This window comes from Periophthalmus magnuspinnatus, chromosome 4 (genome assembly GCF_009829125.3).
Source record: "Periophthalmus magnuspinnatus isolate fPerMag1 chromosome 4, fPerMag1.2.pri, whole genome shotgun sequence".
Classification (NCBI taxonomy): Eukaryota; Metazoa; Chordata; class Actinopteri; order Gobiiformes; family Gobiidae; genus Periophthalmus; species Periophthalmus magnuspinnatus.
The window spans coordinates 22,308,219-22,321,395 of NC_047129.1; the positions used below are offsets into that span (position 1 = coordinate 22,308,219).

The 13,177-nt window shown below is 40.0% G+C and overlaps 1 protein-coding gene and 1 non-coding gene across 2 annotated transcripts; one reads left to right on the plus strand and one right to left on the minus strand.

Annotated features, from left to right (window-relative positions):
- Positions 1–256: 256 nt before the first annotated feature.
- gamt (guanidinoacetate N-methyltransferase) lies at positions 257–11,312 on the minus strand. Its single transcript, XM_033965669.2, has 6 exons — positions 10,947–11,312; positions 5,756–5,901; positions 4,495–4,558; positions 2,565–2,632; positions 1,165–1,275; positions 257–489 (listed from the first exon to the last, which is right to left on the minus strand). Exons 1-6 carry the CDS (start codon positions 11,122–11,124, stop codon positions 349–351), a joined length of 708 nt encoding a protein of 235 aa, XP_033821560.1. The 5' UTR covers positions 11,125–11,312; the 3' UTR covers positions 257–348.
- On the plus strand, positions 8,065–8,138 carry trnan-guu (transfer RNA asparagine (anticodon GUU)). Its single transcript has one exon. It is a non-coding gene; the product is annotated as a tRNA-Asn (tRNA).
- Positions 11,313–13,177: the final 1,865 nt, after the last annotated feature.

Consider the following 13,177-nt stretch of genomic DNA (forward strand, 5'->3'; position numbering starts at 1 on the left):
AGTTCAAGTCTGCATGCAGAGATTGAACAACAGCGGTCCCAGAATGGACTCCTGGGGCATCCCACAGGTCAGGGACATTTTATCTGAGACACATTTTCCAATTTCAATAAAGTATTCCCTGTTTTCTAGTTAGGACTTCAAGACTGAGACTTTGCCTGCATCAGTGTTCGGGTGGATGTAGGGAAATTTGTCCTCTGCATTTGACCACTACTACTACTATTACTTCTACTACAACATAACACAATAAAAACACACATTTGTACATTTGGACGGATGTTTTATTGATAACAGACTTTGCAGGGTGAGGGCAAGGTGAGTGTCATACTGTACAAAATGGCTTCCTCCCTCTTATTCCTTGAGGACGGTGGGCGTGATCATCTTGTGGAAGGCGTAGTACTTGCACTCGGTTGGGGGTGCAATGTCCATGGTGCTGGTGGAGATGTGGTCCTTCTTGAATCCGGCCTGGAGCAGATGGGGCACCTGCGTTTCCTGGAATCATTGACAGAAGATTGGAGGTTTTTATCTTTATCTAACACGTTCGGCTGTTTGAAGATTAACTATAACTGTGCGTGAACTCGGTAAACTCAACTGCAATCATCTGTTTCATAAATGATACAGATGTGTATATTGAGAGGGCTGATAATCTAAGGAATATTTGTCGGTTGAGTTGATAAAAGACATATATACGTAAAAAACAGATGCATAAACCTCTTTAAGTAAGTGCAAATAAAATACATTTCCACAGAAACAAGTAGGAGAAAAAAAAAATGTAACATAGAATTCCTAGCTTTAGATATCTTATGTAACAGAATTTTTTTTTTTTAATATTTAAGTTTTTTCTTTTCTTTTTTCCTCAAATATGTCTAAATTTAAACTCTTAAACTCTTGTAAATGATCTATGTGTCCCAAGTATGTGCATGTCTGGCCAATTTTACACATAAAACAATCTTTTCAAATAAACCATTGAATTATGAAAAATACATATTTACTGAATGAAGGTTAAATACAGAAAAAAATTGATTTTTCATGCGCACGGTCTGATTCTCACCCTGTGGTATATAATACTAACCTCTGTAAAGGCTCATAGTAAGGATGCATGTTTTACACAGTCGGGGTTTAATGGAGTCATTGGACACACTGCGCTAACACACTGAACTCGCTCACCTCAAACATTTTGTCGATGTTGTTGTACTTAGTCTTGAGCAGCTCTCCCCAGGACGTCAGGTTACAGTAGGTGAGCACTCCCCCGGGCTTCAGCAGCCTGTGCGCGTGACCCTGGGGTAACAACAAGCTTAGATACTATATACAAAACACTTACAATCCTATAAGGCTGTAATCGACCAAAGACATATCCTGTAGAACCATTAGTCGATTAAAAAGGGTGTGTGGCAAACTGAACTTACAAGACAAAATCTGCACAGGAGCTCATGCAAAAACTATTTATGCTGAAAAAAGTACTAGAAAACAATATATTTATATAAAGACTGATTCAACTTGTAAGTCATGATTTGAATCTACCTTTTTACATATAAATACCAAAAATTACAACATCTTCAGCCAACTCACTCACTAACTTCTAACTATCTGCTGCTGTCCCATATAAATCCTTCTAATCTAAAAAAAACAAAATTTAGTAGACTAATACAAATTTTGGTCAACTAAGACTCCATCAACCAATTAATCGACTAAAGGGCTACAGTCTTAGAATCCAATTGGACATATGCATCAAGGTTATATGAGGAATATATGTGCATACAACATACATTTGTACAAGGCCACATTTTTACAGTATAGTTTGCATTCGCACTCTAGAAATTGATGACGTTATAGATTGAAATGGAGGGCAGGGGCCTGTATGGGTTTCAGATTCCTATTATATGCATCATTTTGAGGACTTTTTCCCATTTTAAAGATATATTTTTTCTTTTAAATTGTTGATTGCTATGGCAACACTCCTAATTTTTCATCATTTTGAAACCCACAGATACAACTCTATGGGAGATGCACTGTTTTTGCAAAAAATATCCAATACTTTATCATTATTTGTTTGAGATTGGCTCCACAAATTTGCTATGCTAATCTTATGGCTTAAAGTCTTTCAGCTGACAACAATCAAGTTTTTGGGGTTGGTTGCACCACTTTTTGAAGCAAAAGTTTATTTTTTGTTTGTTTATACTGACAGAGAAGATGTTGAAGAACTTTGTGCCAGTTTTTGTTTCATGTGGATAGGCCAAATAACCATAAACCAGGTCAACAAATATGCAATCTGGTAGTTCAACAGAAAATCCACCATAGAATTCTGACCTGTCCTCCAGCTCATGTCAAACTAGAGGGGCTCAACAATGTGCTGATGTCATATGAATGCAGTCTTGAAGTTTACATTTGAGAAGACCGAAATCTGAACTTTAAACTAATCACACATTTCAGAACATGTTTGTAGAGGTCTAAACTACAGGATTAGCAGCTTTTACATGGAATAAGACCCCATGCAGACACTTTAGTTACTTCTCTAGGTAAGTCCAGTCTCTGTGAACACTGAAGCAGCCATCTTGAGACAGTTTTACCTTGATGAAGTCAAACTGGTGTGTGTGCCACTTGTCTTCTGACAGAGGGTAGGTGTCATACAGGATTCCTGCAACAAATGTATGTTCATATAACTCATATAAGGGAAGGGATATTTACATTATAAATATCCAAGACAAGGGTGTTTAGTTGGGTAGTAGTATCATTAGTTAATAATATTTCAAGTACAAGTAGAAGTACGAAGTTGTGGTCCAAGAAATTACTTAAAGGTACAGTATGTAAATTTCTGGAGGTGGCACGTCACCTGCATAGTTCCATGAAAAAAACAGCCATACTCTGGGACATTCTCCGTGGAGATAGATTTGTTTTATGCCATACTGTGGAAGATTAGAGCCAAAGGAACAACATTTTTATGGAAACAAACAGCCTTCCTCCAGGCCAAGTAAAAGTCAGGTTTGTGGAGATGCAAGCCTGTTCACAGTAAGGATGCATGATTTTCAGGTGTTTCAGTGCAATAAAATTAACGAAAATACCAACCAACAAGAACATGCTTTTTGCATGCATATTTTAGTCTATTTTTTAGCTAAAAAGTGACATACTGTGGTTTTTTGCAAGTTGAAAAGTATTTAGGGAAAATAACACTCAAGTAAGAGTAATTGTAAGAGTAACTTGACATAACATTTGATTTATATGTGGAAGTGACTGTAATTGGACAAAACATTAAATAATGAACAAAATCTGGTATTTTCAAAGGATAGACATAAAAATGAAACAAACGAAATCATATCTGAAAGAGCAGTGCAAGAAACACAAATGTTCAAATCATTTTGTATTGTCAACAAAGATTTTGTCACTTGTAGACTCAAACTCAGAAGACTAACCACAACTTTGGTTACAATGTTACACAAATATATTGTCTGATCTATATCTGAGAATTACTCTGACAAGTACAATTTTATTAAAAAGTTACTCCAGCAAATGTGATTGAGTACTACCTATTAATGTAATCTAAAATTTGAAATATTTATGACTATCCATTGTTCACTGTGTGTTATCAGCCAAAGATGTTGACCAAAGATTAACAATGTAGTGCTAAGAGTCAAGGCAAAAGCTACGTTCACACTTGTCTTAGTTTAGTCCTGGTTTAGTACTCTTCTAGACCTGGTTAAGTCCTGGTTTATTTTCTGACAGTGATAGAAAGTAGCAAATAATAAGTAGTTCCTACTACGCTTCATTTTTTAACTCGACTGAAAAGTAAAGCTACTTGAGATGTTATTTTAGAACATTCATGGCATCATGAATGTAGTAGTTCTATTCTATCTGCAAATGGATGCACATTAGTCCTGGACACATCTGCAGCCTGCCCGTCCATGGGAGTGCATCTCTCCTTCACTGTGGTTCGCCTCAAGGTTTCTCTTTTTCCACAGATGTTTTTTTTTTAGTTTTTCCTTGCCAAGAAGGAGGGTCTAAGGACAGGGGATCTTCTGGGACAGTTATCCATTTGCTTGTTTAAGTTGCTTGTCTGTTATTGACTAATGTCTGTTTCATTGTTGATTTTCTAACTTTCTGTTTGTTAAATCAATCATTATGTTCAGTCTTAAGAGGCAACTGCTGTTGTGATTTTGGGCTTTACAAAAAAAAGAGCTCAAATCCTGCCTTTGAGCAAACAAAAAATGTACATGCAAAATTCAGTAGGAAAATTAAGAAACTGATTTGTATTGCTACCAAAAATTTACAATTAAAAAAAAACTTAAGCGAGTACTTCAGTACTTTTACTTAAGTAGAAATTTTAATGCAATACGTTTACTTGAGTAACATTTTACCATTGTAGCTGTACTTTTCCTTAAATAACAAAACAGAGTGTTTCTTCCACCACTAGTTCCTAGTTTAGTCCCAAATTTGATGTGACGTGGGGATGTTGAATGCAGCCTTAGTGGGATGACGTGGTATGTGTGAAGATTGAGTTCCTACCGTCAAAGTGGTTGTCTGGCAGGGTGGGGACGACATCCTCCCATAGGCCTTTAAGAGGGACCACCTGCACCCAGAAGAAGAAGAAGAAGACAAACTATGAGACAAAATGGTGGATCATCTCATGTTTGTGTGGATGGAATCAAAATATAACTGTACGATGAAAAAAATTAGCTTTTTTATGTTTTGTTGTTTTATACCACAATAAGTTCTATCTGCCCCTCTCCTCTGCATCCTCTACTCCACCTGACCTTTGCCTTTGGATCCTCTGCTCCATCTAACACTCTCCTCTCCATCCAATTACCATCCTAGTCTTGGGAGTAAATGAAAAAAAAAAAAAAAAAGACTAGTGTTGCGTTTTGTGATGTAATGACAAATGCAAGTCATTGTAAACACACAGGCCCTTATAATTGAATGTCCACTGCTTTTTTACAATTTTTCAGAAATTTTAGTACCAGGAGACTACAATTTGATCCACTGCAAAAGATAAGTCCCAGATAATACTGCGATATTGCTATCGACTGCTATCTTAAGGAGGCCTTATCTGTAAAATAGTAAACTTTAATGAGCTTGTAACCATGTTGTAATGATGTTCCTTAGCATTAGCTTTCTCAAAGTTTTATTTTGAGTGATTCATGCATGTTTGAGTAAACCTGTACTGTCCTGGATTTGAGGCACAGGTGCTCAGAAATGTTTCACTTTGCCCCTATCTCCTGTACTGTACTTACTTAAGATATACAAACATAATAAAACATAAAGAAGAAGAAGAAATAAACTCCAGCCACAACTAGATTTCAAATAGAGCTGCTAAACTGGGCAGTACCTGGAGGACTAAAGGGGAGAGTGAGAGGAGAGGATGGTGAAGGATGGGAGGAGGAGGGGCAGGGTCTGGAGGACGTGTATCCACACTTCAAACACCACCCCTGCAGCCAGGTGTTTGTAATCAGAAACACCTGGCTGTAATCAAGGTAGTCCTGTGTGATGTCACCAACTACTGTAATTTACAGAAGCCTCTGAAGGCCGCACACACTTTGATTTAGGCATGTTTGACCAGAAAGTTGCAAATGTACCTAGTTTATATTAAAATGGCCAAAAATGACTAGGACTAGGAAGGAGACAATGCTATTCAAACACCATAAACAGTTGGGAAAAAGTGTATTAAGTGTTTAGTTTCACTTTAACATTGCCAGACCATTATAATTCCAGCCCTCATGTACACACCATGTACACGACAGATACACAGAAACAGTATGTTAATATGTACTTTGTGTGGCTGTGTTTTGGCCCAGTTCTCCAGGCGAGCGAAGACTCCGTCATTGCACTCAATGATCCAGTGCTCCTCAATGGGAAATGACTCCACTTTGGTGGCAGCGATGGCCATGCCGAAGCCGATCTCCAGGACCCGCCCACCTGCAGACAGCACCAATCACAGCATGAGAATGCAAAATTGGATGACAATTAATAGAGAAATGCCTTTTTTGTGCTGTGCCAACCCCACACTGAGAGTTCAGCCCTTGTTAACTTGGCCTACGTGATCAGAGGTGTAATAGTCCCTACAACAGAAGCAGAGACTTACTTACTCACAATGTCCAAACTTTTGTCCACTTGTATCATAATGCAATGTGATGGTACTGAGGTTACAGGGGTAAAAATATTTTAATTAGCAGCAAAAAGTACTGCCTATGATCATTTTGGGCAATTCAGCAGGAGGCCTAAGGGCCAACAAAAGTTGGTCTGAGGGCCACATTTGGTCCCCAGGCCATACTTTGGACACCCCTGCTCTCCAATCTCCCCAAAACCTGAACCATATTATTGTTTGTTTGAGATGAGCTCCACAAACTTGCCACTTAAGGCTTAAAATCTTTTCAACTCACAAGCACCACTTTCAAAAACTATTGTGAATGAATAATTTCACTTTTGTTTATCTATATTAAATATCAACAAGGTCAGTAAATTTGCCACTCACTTATAAAATTCCAAAAGTTGTAATGTCGTCTGTGTAAGATCTATTAATCAATCAGTGGGTACTGTTTTGTCTGAAGCTCTGTTACTCTAATTAAGACTTTAACCTGAGCTCTAATTTAACACAATCTGACAATAAAAAACTAATTTAGCTGGAACTACAACAGGTGAGCTAATTTGAACTATTAAAAAAGTACTTCTCAAATAACATTACAGTAACAAGTTAGCTAGGATTAGCCAACAGTTTTTTCAGTTATTCACTCACACCTAAACAGGAGGAACACTCATATTGATCACAGCCTCCTGAAAACGTAATGTTTAAATCGTAATGTATTTTTTATTGAGTTTTCACATCTTCATAAAACTTTTTTGACAGTGTTTGCTAATGTCTGCATTGTGTCACTATAGTAACTGCTGAACATACCATTCCCCCACTGCAAGGTGTCAATAATAACATTCTGTCCCATTTGTTTTAATATTGTCAGCAGGAATTGTGGTGTTGATGAAATAAAAAAAAATATTGACAAACTGTTGTGACCCACTACATTTTATACAATTTTTTTACTACTATTTTTTCAGAGTTTGTGCTGTTTGGAGGCTAACGGTAACTCCCCCATTGAAAATGCATTGGAGCGAATGAATGGAATTGTACCAGGCTTTAGAGCACAGGCATTCTGTTTACAAACACTGGGAGGATCTATATTTGTGACAAAATAGTCATAACTGCATTCTAATAATGGTAATCGTCACCTGGACTATACAGATTTGTAAACACATGCCAAAAGATTATGTTTTATAACAGACAGCAGCATCATTAAATCTGGATGTCAAATAGAATACATAAAATAAATAATACACTACTAAAATAATTGTTAGTTGCAGGTCTGATATTAATCTAATTCTCCAGGCAAAGCAGTACCCCTTTATCACTTTATCACTTTCCTCACTTTGGCTTAAAACTGGGTGTGACAATTACTAAATACACAGAGACTGGTTCTATATTTCCTAACATTAATGAAAGTGGTAAAGTTAGGCCATTCACTTCAACTCATTTTTCGTTGTAGATGTAAGAACAAAAAAATGTCTGTCTTTGTGACTCTACCGTACAAATCTAAGGGCCCTTGAGAACATAGTAGTACACATGGCCCCAGAAGCAGCCCTGCTGGACACACACAGCAGTAGAAAGGTCAGTAGCATTTATTTTCTTGAGAAGCTTATAAATAGACTTGGCATTTAAGCTGCATGTGTACTATAACAGTATAAAGTAGATTAAATATTCTCAGAGCACCACAATATGAAAATATGAAAATTATGCAACAAAAAAAAAACCCAACTAAAACTATGTCTATATGGAGGATCAGGATGCAAAGTCTCCATTTGTTTTCATGGTGCATGTTCCTTTGCACCATGTCTTGTAGAGTGCATGTTCTCATTACGGTGCTCCCTGTCCACACTAGTGTAGTAGGTGAATGTAGGGTGCCAGTTCTCACAAATTTGCCTCGCATGGACCTTTAAGGGTGCTTCATATCTCACATTATGTCTTAGGTGCATGTTCTCATAAGGGTGCACAGGATGGATTATTTTAATGCACTTGATACTGGACTGAAGTAGGTCTCTGTGGCGCAATCGGTTAGCGCGTTCGGCTGTTAACCGAAAGGTTGGAGGTTTGAACCCACCCAGGGACGATCAGTTTTTGCACCACCTCAAGTCCTTCACCTCCCCCCTCCTGGACCCTCTGCAGTTTGCCTACAGAGCCAATCGTTCTGTAGACGACGCCATTAACCTGGCCCTTAACTTCATCCTCCAGCATCTGGACTCCCCGGGAACCTACGCCAGGATCCTGTTTGTGGACTTCAGCTCTGTGCTCAACACCATCCTCCCTGCTCTGCTCCAGGACAAGCTCGCTCTGCTCAATGTGCCTGACTCCACCTGCAGGTGGATCACTGACTTCCTGACGGACAGGAGGCAGCGCGTACGGCTGGGGAAGAATGTCTCGGACACTCGGACTATCAGCACAGGATCTCCACAGGGCTGTGTACTTTCTCCCCTGCTCTTCTCCCTGTACACCAACTGCTGCACCTCCAGCCACGACTACGTCAAACTGGTTAAGTTTGCGGATGACACCACCCTCATTGAACTCATCTCGGACGGTGATGAGTCTGCCTACAGGAGGGAGGTGGACCGGCTGGTGTCCTGGTGCAGCAGCAACAACCTGGAGCTTAACGCTCAGAAGACAGTGGAGATGATTGTGGACTTCAGGAAAGTCACAGCCCTCCTGCCTCCCCTCACCCTGACAGACTCCCCCATCACCACTGTGGACTCTTTCCGCTTCCTGGGCACCTGCATCACCCAGGATTTCAAGTGGGAGCCAACTATCAGCTCCCTCATCAAGAAAGCCCATCACAGGATGTTCCACCTGCGGCAGCTGAGGAAACGCAAGCTGCCGGTCCAGATGATGGTGCAGTTTTACACGGCCATCATTGAGTCCATCCTCACCTCCTCCATCACTGTGTGGTTCGCTGGGGCCACTGCCAGGGACAGACAGAGACTGCAGCGCATTGTGCCTCTGCTGAGAAGGTGATTGGCTGCAGCCTTCCATCGCTACAGGACCTGTACGTCTCCAGGACTCGGGGGTGAGCAGGCCCTGTAGCAGCTGACACTTCTCATCCTGGACATGGACTATTCGAGCAACTTCCCCCTGGCAGGAGGCTACGGTCTATTGGGACCAGAATCGCTCATCATAAGAACAGTTTCTTCCCCTCTGCCGTTTGTGTCATGAACACTTTAGAATATTTGCACAAAACTGGACACTCAACACCGGTCACTTTAATAAGTCATGTTTGCACTGTTGTTCCGATGCTGCTGTTGAATATATTTTCTACCTTTAAGTATTTGATTTGATTTTTAAGCATATCTTTTTTTTCTTTTTTTTTACTTCGTGCATGCCCTTATTTGTATTTGTATTTATTCAGTGTGTTTTTATGTTGCACTTTATCACCAAAATAAGTTCCTAGTTTGTGAACTGTGTTTACAAATGATGGCAATAAAAGGATTATGATTCTGATTCTGAACAAGTTCCTCTGCTTTAGACTTCGGCCTGAATGCGACAGTGCAGCTTCTCTTCAGTGCATCTAAACATGATCAATCCCGCCTGTCTTCCGCTGTCTCCAAGGGCTCCCAGTGCAGTTCAGGGTCTGGCTCAGGCCCACCTCTCACATTGGCTTCCCACCATCCTATCATGGAATTGCACTCCTCTGACCACCGTCAGCACTCCTCTGACCACACCTCTTGGACCACTGTCCAATCACGGCACTGTGCTCCTCTGACCACACCCAGGTGTCCCAGGTGTAAGAAATGGATGATGGTACCTTTTCAGTTTATTCTCCCCTTCCTCCTGAACTACGCTCCATAACTGATTCAAGGGTGCATGTTCGTACACACTTGTCTCGTAGGGTGCATGTTCGAACACACTAATCTCGCAGGGTGCATGTTCATACACACTTGTCTCGTAGAGTGCATGTTCTCACACACTAGTCTCGCAGGGTGCATGTTCGTACACACTTGTCTTGTAGGGTGCATGTTCTCACACTAGTAGGGTGTGTCTGTGTCTGATTTCAAAGAGACAGATGAGCCAGTTCTCTGTAGGGTTCTGGAGGAGTGTCATGAGTGGAGCTGACAGCTGCAGAGAGTCACACCAGAGCCTCACACACACACACACACACCCCCACACACACACACACACACACACACACACACACACACACACACACACACAGAGGAGCGCCCACGTGTCTCCTACTACACGTCGCCTACTACAACTCAGATAACAGCACGTGGTCGGGATATCTCCACTAAAATCTCTTTTTGATTTGTTACATTTGAAACAACATTCAAAAATAAGTAGCTCAACATGAATTCCTGATACACACTTAGGATAGAAAGCAAATAAGCTATTTAACAACATTCAAATATGCTGTGAAATGTAGCATATGTTTGCTTTGTGCCAGCTCTCAGTAAAGAACAACTGGATAGATGAAAGTAAGCCAAGGCATAAAACTGTCAATCATATTCAACTACTTATTAACACTTAATAACAAGTTCTTCTTAAAAGGAACTACTATTCTAAGCAAACAAACAAAAAACAAAAAAACATGCACTAACTTTATTTTGTTACTTGATCAAACTACGTGCTTTATAAGAACACCAATGATTACAACTCGAGGACTGCTGCATAAATTATTTAATAATCTAAGATTTCAATTGCACATTTATAGGTTTTATTATGATCTAAAATTTGCACTAAGCATTTTTATTTGATGAACTGAAGGAAAGAGCCTTACTTACTATTTAAACTTCTTAAGAAACCAAACACTATGCAAAAAATCCGTGCATAATCTATGTAGCCTGCCGTACCATGTTTCCATTCTCGGACTCATAGCAACCCGCAGCCCCGTGTCCGATAATGGAAGTCGCGTGTCCTGAAGTTACACTACCTTTAGACGCAGCTACGGTGGCCAGCGAGTGCATGTACGGAGTCTCCCATCGCTCCATCACGGGCTTGCCCATGATCTCCAGGTGCGTGTCGGCCTCATTGTAGCCGGCGCTCGCGTCGTGCCAGGAGGCTTTGCAGTCCTCTCCCTTGGAGAAAATGGGCTGTGCAGCGGTAGTCATGTTGGAGATTACGGGAAGTCCGGAGCTCCAATCTGGGTGTAGTGGTCCTGTACGGCTCGTGTCCACTCGCAAGAGAGAGACCGAGGGCAGGAGGAGAGTTTTATCGAGCCCAAAGTGCTGACGGGACAAGAACTTAACTACAGGTCAAAAGCGCGCACACGCACGCAGCGCAGCATAGGCACAAACATGCCCGAGTGGGACTGCTGCGACCAAAGATCATCTCTAGATAAGAGGACGACTCACCTGTTGGGGGATTTGGGACTATCCCATTTGTGAAATGGGCAGGCTATGCACTGTAAATATTGAAAAAATAACCCTATGGATTTTATGGATTTGCTGCACTTATTTTTAAAGTCAATAACTAACACTTAAAGCACATACGTTTGCATGAAGGTCAAAGCATTCTTGAATAAACTTCAGTGTTCGACTGGACTCCCCAGTATGATTAATAATAATTAATATATGAAGAGTTGCTGCAGCATATCCACACCGCCAGAATGACAGAACAAAAAGTGTAAAGGCTGACGATGAACCACATGATAAGGATCAATAACCAAACATTTCTAAAGTCCAAGTAAGACGTTCCTTTGCATCTGTGTAAGTGACTACCACGTGTGGGAGTGAGCACTCTGTGTATTTTTGTTAGCTCTGTGGGGGACAGCTGAAGTCACCCATTGCACGGGTCAATAAAGCTTCTGGCAGATGGCACATGTTTGCGGCTTCTTCAGTATTACATTATCAAAAAGAAAAATCAGAAACACGTCTTGAATAGACCATGAATGCAAGTATGACAGGTACACCAGTTTAACAGCTCGGTGGTGCCATGAAACCCCAAATCAACTGTACTTGCCTGTGTCTAACACTGAAGTCATGCTTGTGTTTTATTTTCTTATTACAAACATACAATTGCTTTCAGTATTGATTTCATGACGTTTCCTTTAGTAAGTGGAATTCAATAATGATTTTTAAAAAGCAAATTGATTCACTCAAAGCTTAAAGGTATGTAGCCTGTGCTCTTGCAGTTACAAAAAAGTACTGAAGTCACAACTGAACCTGGGTTGCCAGTGCTTTAAAGGGCCCATGTTATAATGTTGTTTTCTCACCAAAAACAGACCTGGAGTTGTGTTTTGCTTCATTCACATATTCACAAAAAAACCTGCATACTTAGGCTGAGCTCTTCTCTCAAACAGAAAACACTCCGTTCCACCTTGTGATGCCATGTACAGGAAGGACTCCACTGTGTTTTTTTAAACTGCAGAGACTTCCATAATTTTGATAATTTCCACCCTGGAATTGCCAGTCTCTACTGAACAAAATGTAAAATGAGCTGTTAACTTGAAAACTACAGCTTCATCACATCACAAGGTGGAATAGAGCATTTTGAGCTTTGAGGATAATAAATAAGCATAGAATCTTACATACAGTTCTTTTAAAGATGTTTTTCTAATTATGATTTAGTTTGTTGGGATAATACCTGTGCTAAATATTTATCATGATTTTGCATCCGTTAAGTGACAGTTTATGGAAAAAAGTTGAGCAGAAAAGTAAAAAAATCAGCCTCTTTGTCTCATCTTCTTCACCACCAGTGTATGTGTATAGAAATGTTCCCTGTTCCATTCACACTTAATTGTGCATGACTGTTATTTATTCTGTATAATTGACATATCAGTATGGTTTTATACCTTTGGTTTATGATCTTGGGGTCAGGGGTTAGAGCAGGGACGTTTCATCAGGTCACGTAGATAATGCTTTTCTTCAACATCAGCTCAAAGTTCACAAAATGTTGTTACTCATTACCCAAGAATGAAAAATACTTAGTAGCCTAGTTATTTTTTAGACATGACATAATCAAACATATCTATTATGAGTCTCCTCATAATGTCAACAAAACATTAGATTACACAAAAAACATGCTTATTAATATACCTCAGTTTCTTCTATCTGAATTCAGGAATTGCATTCATTTGTTGTATCTGCTTAAACGGTGTTAGGTACGCCTCAGTAAATAGAAATATGTGTGAGTGTGTATGTGTGTGTGCCCTGGTGCCAAAAC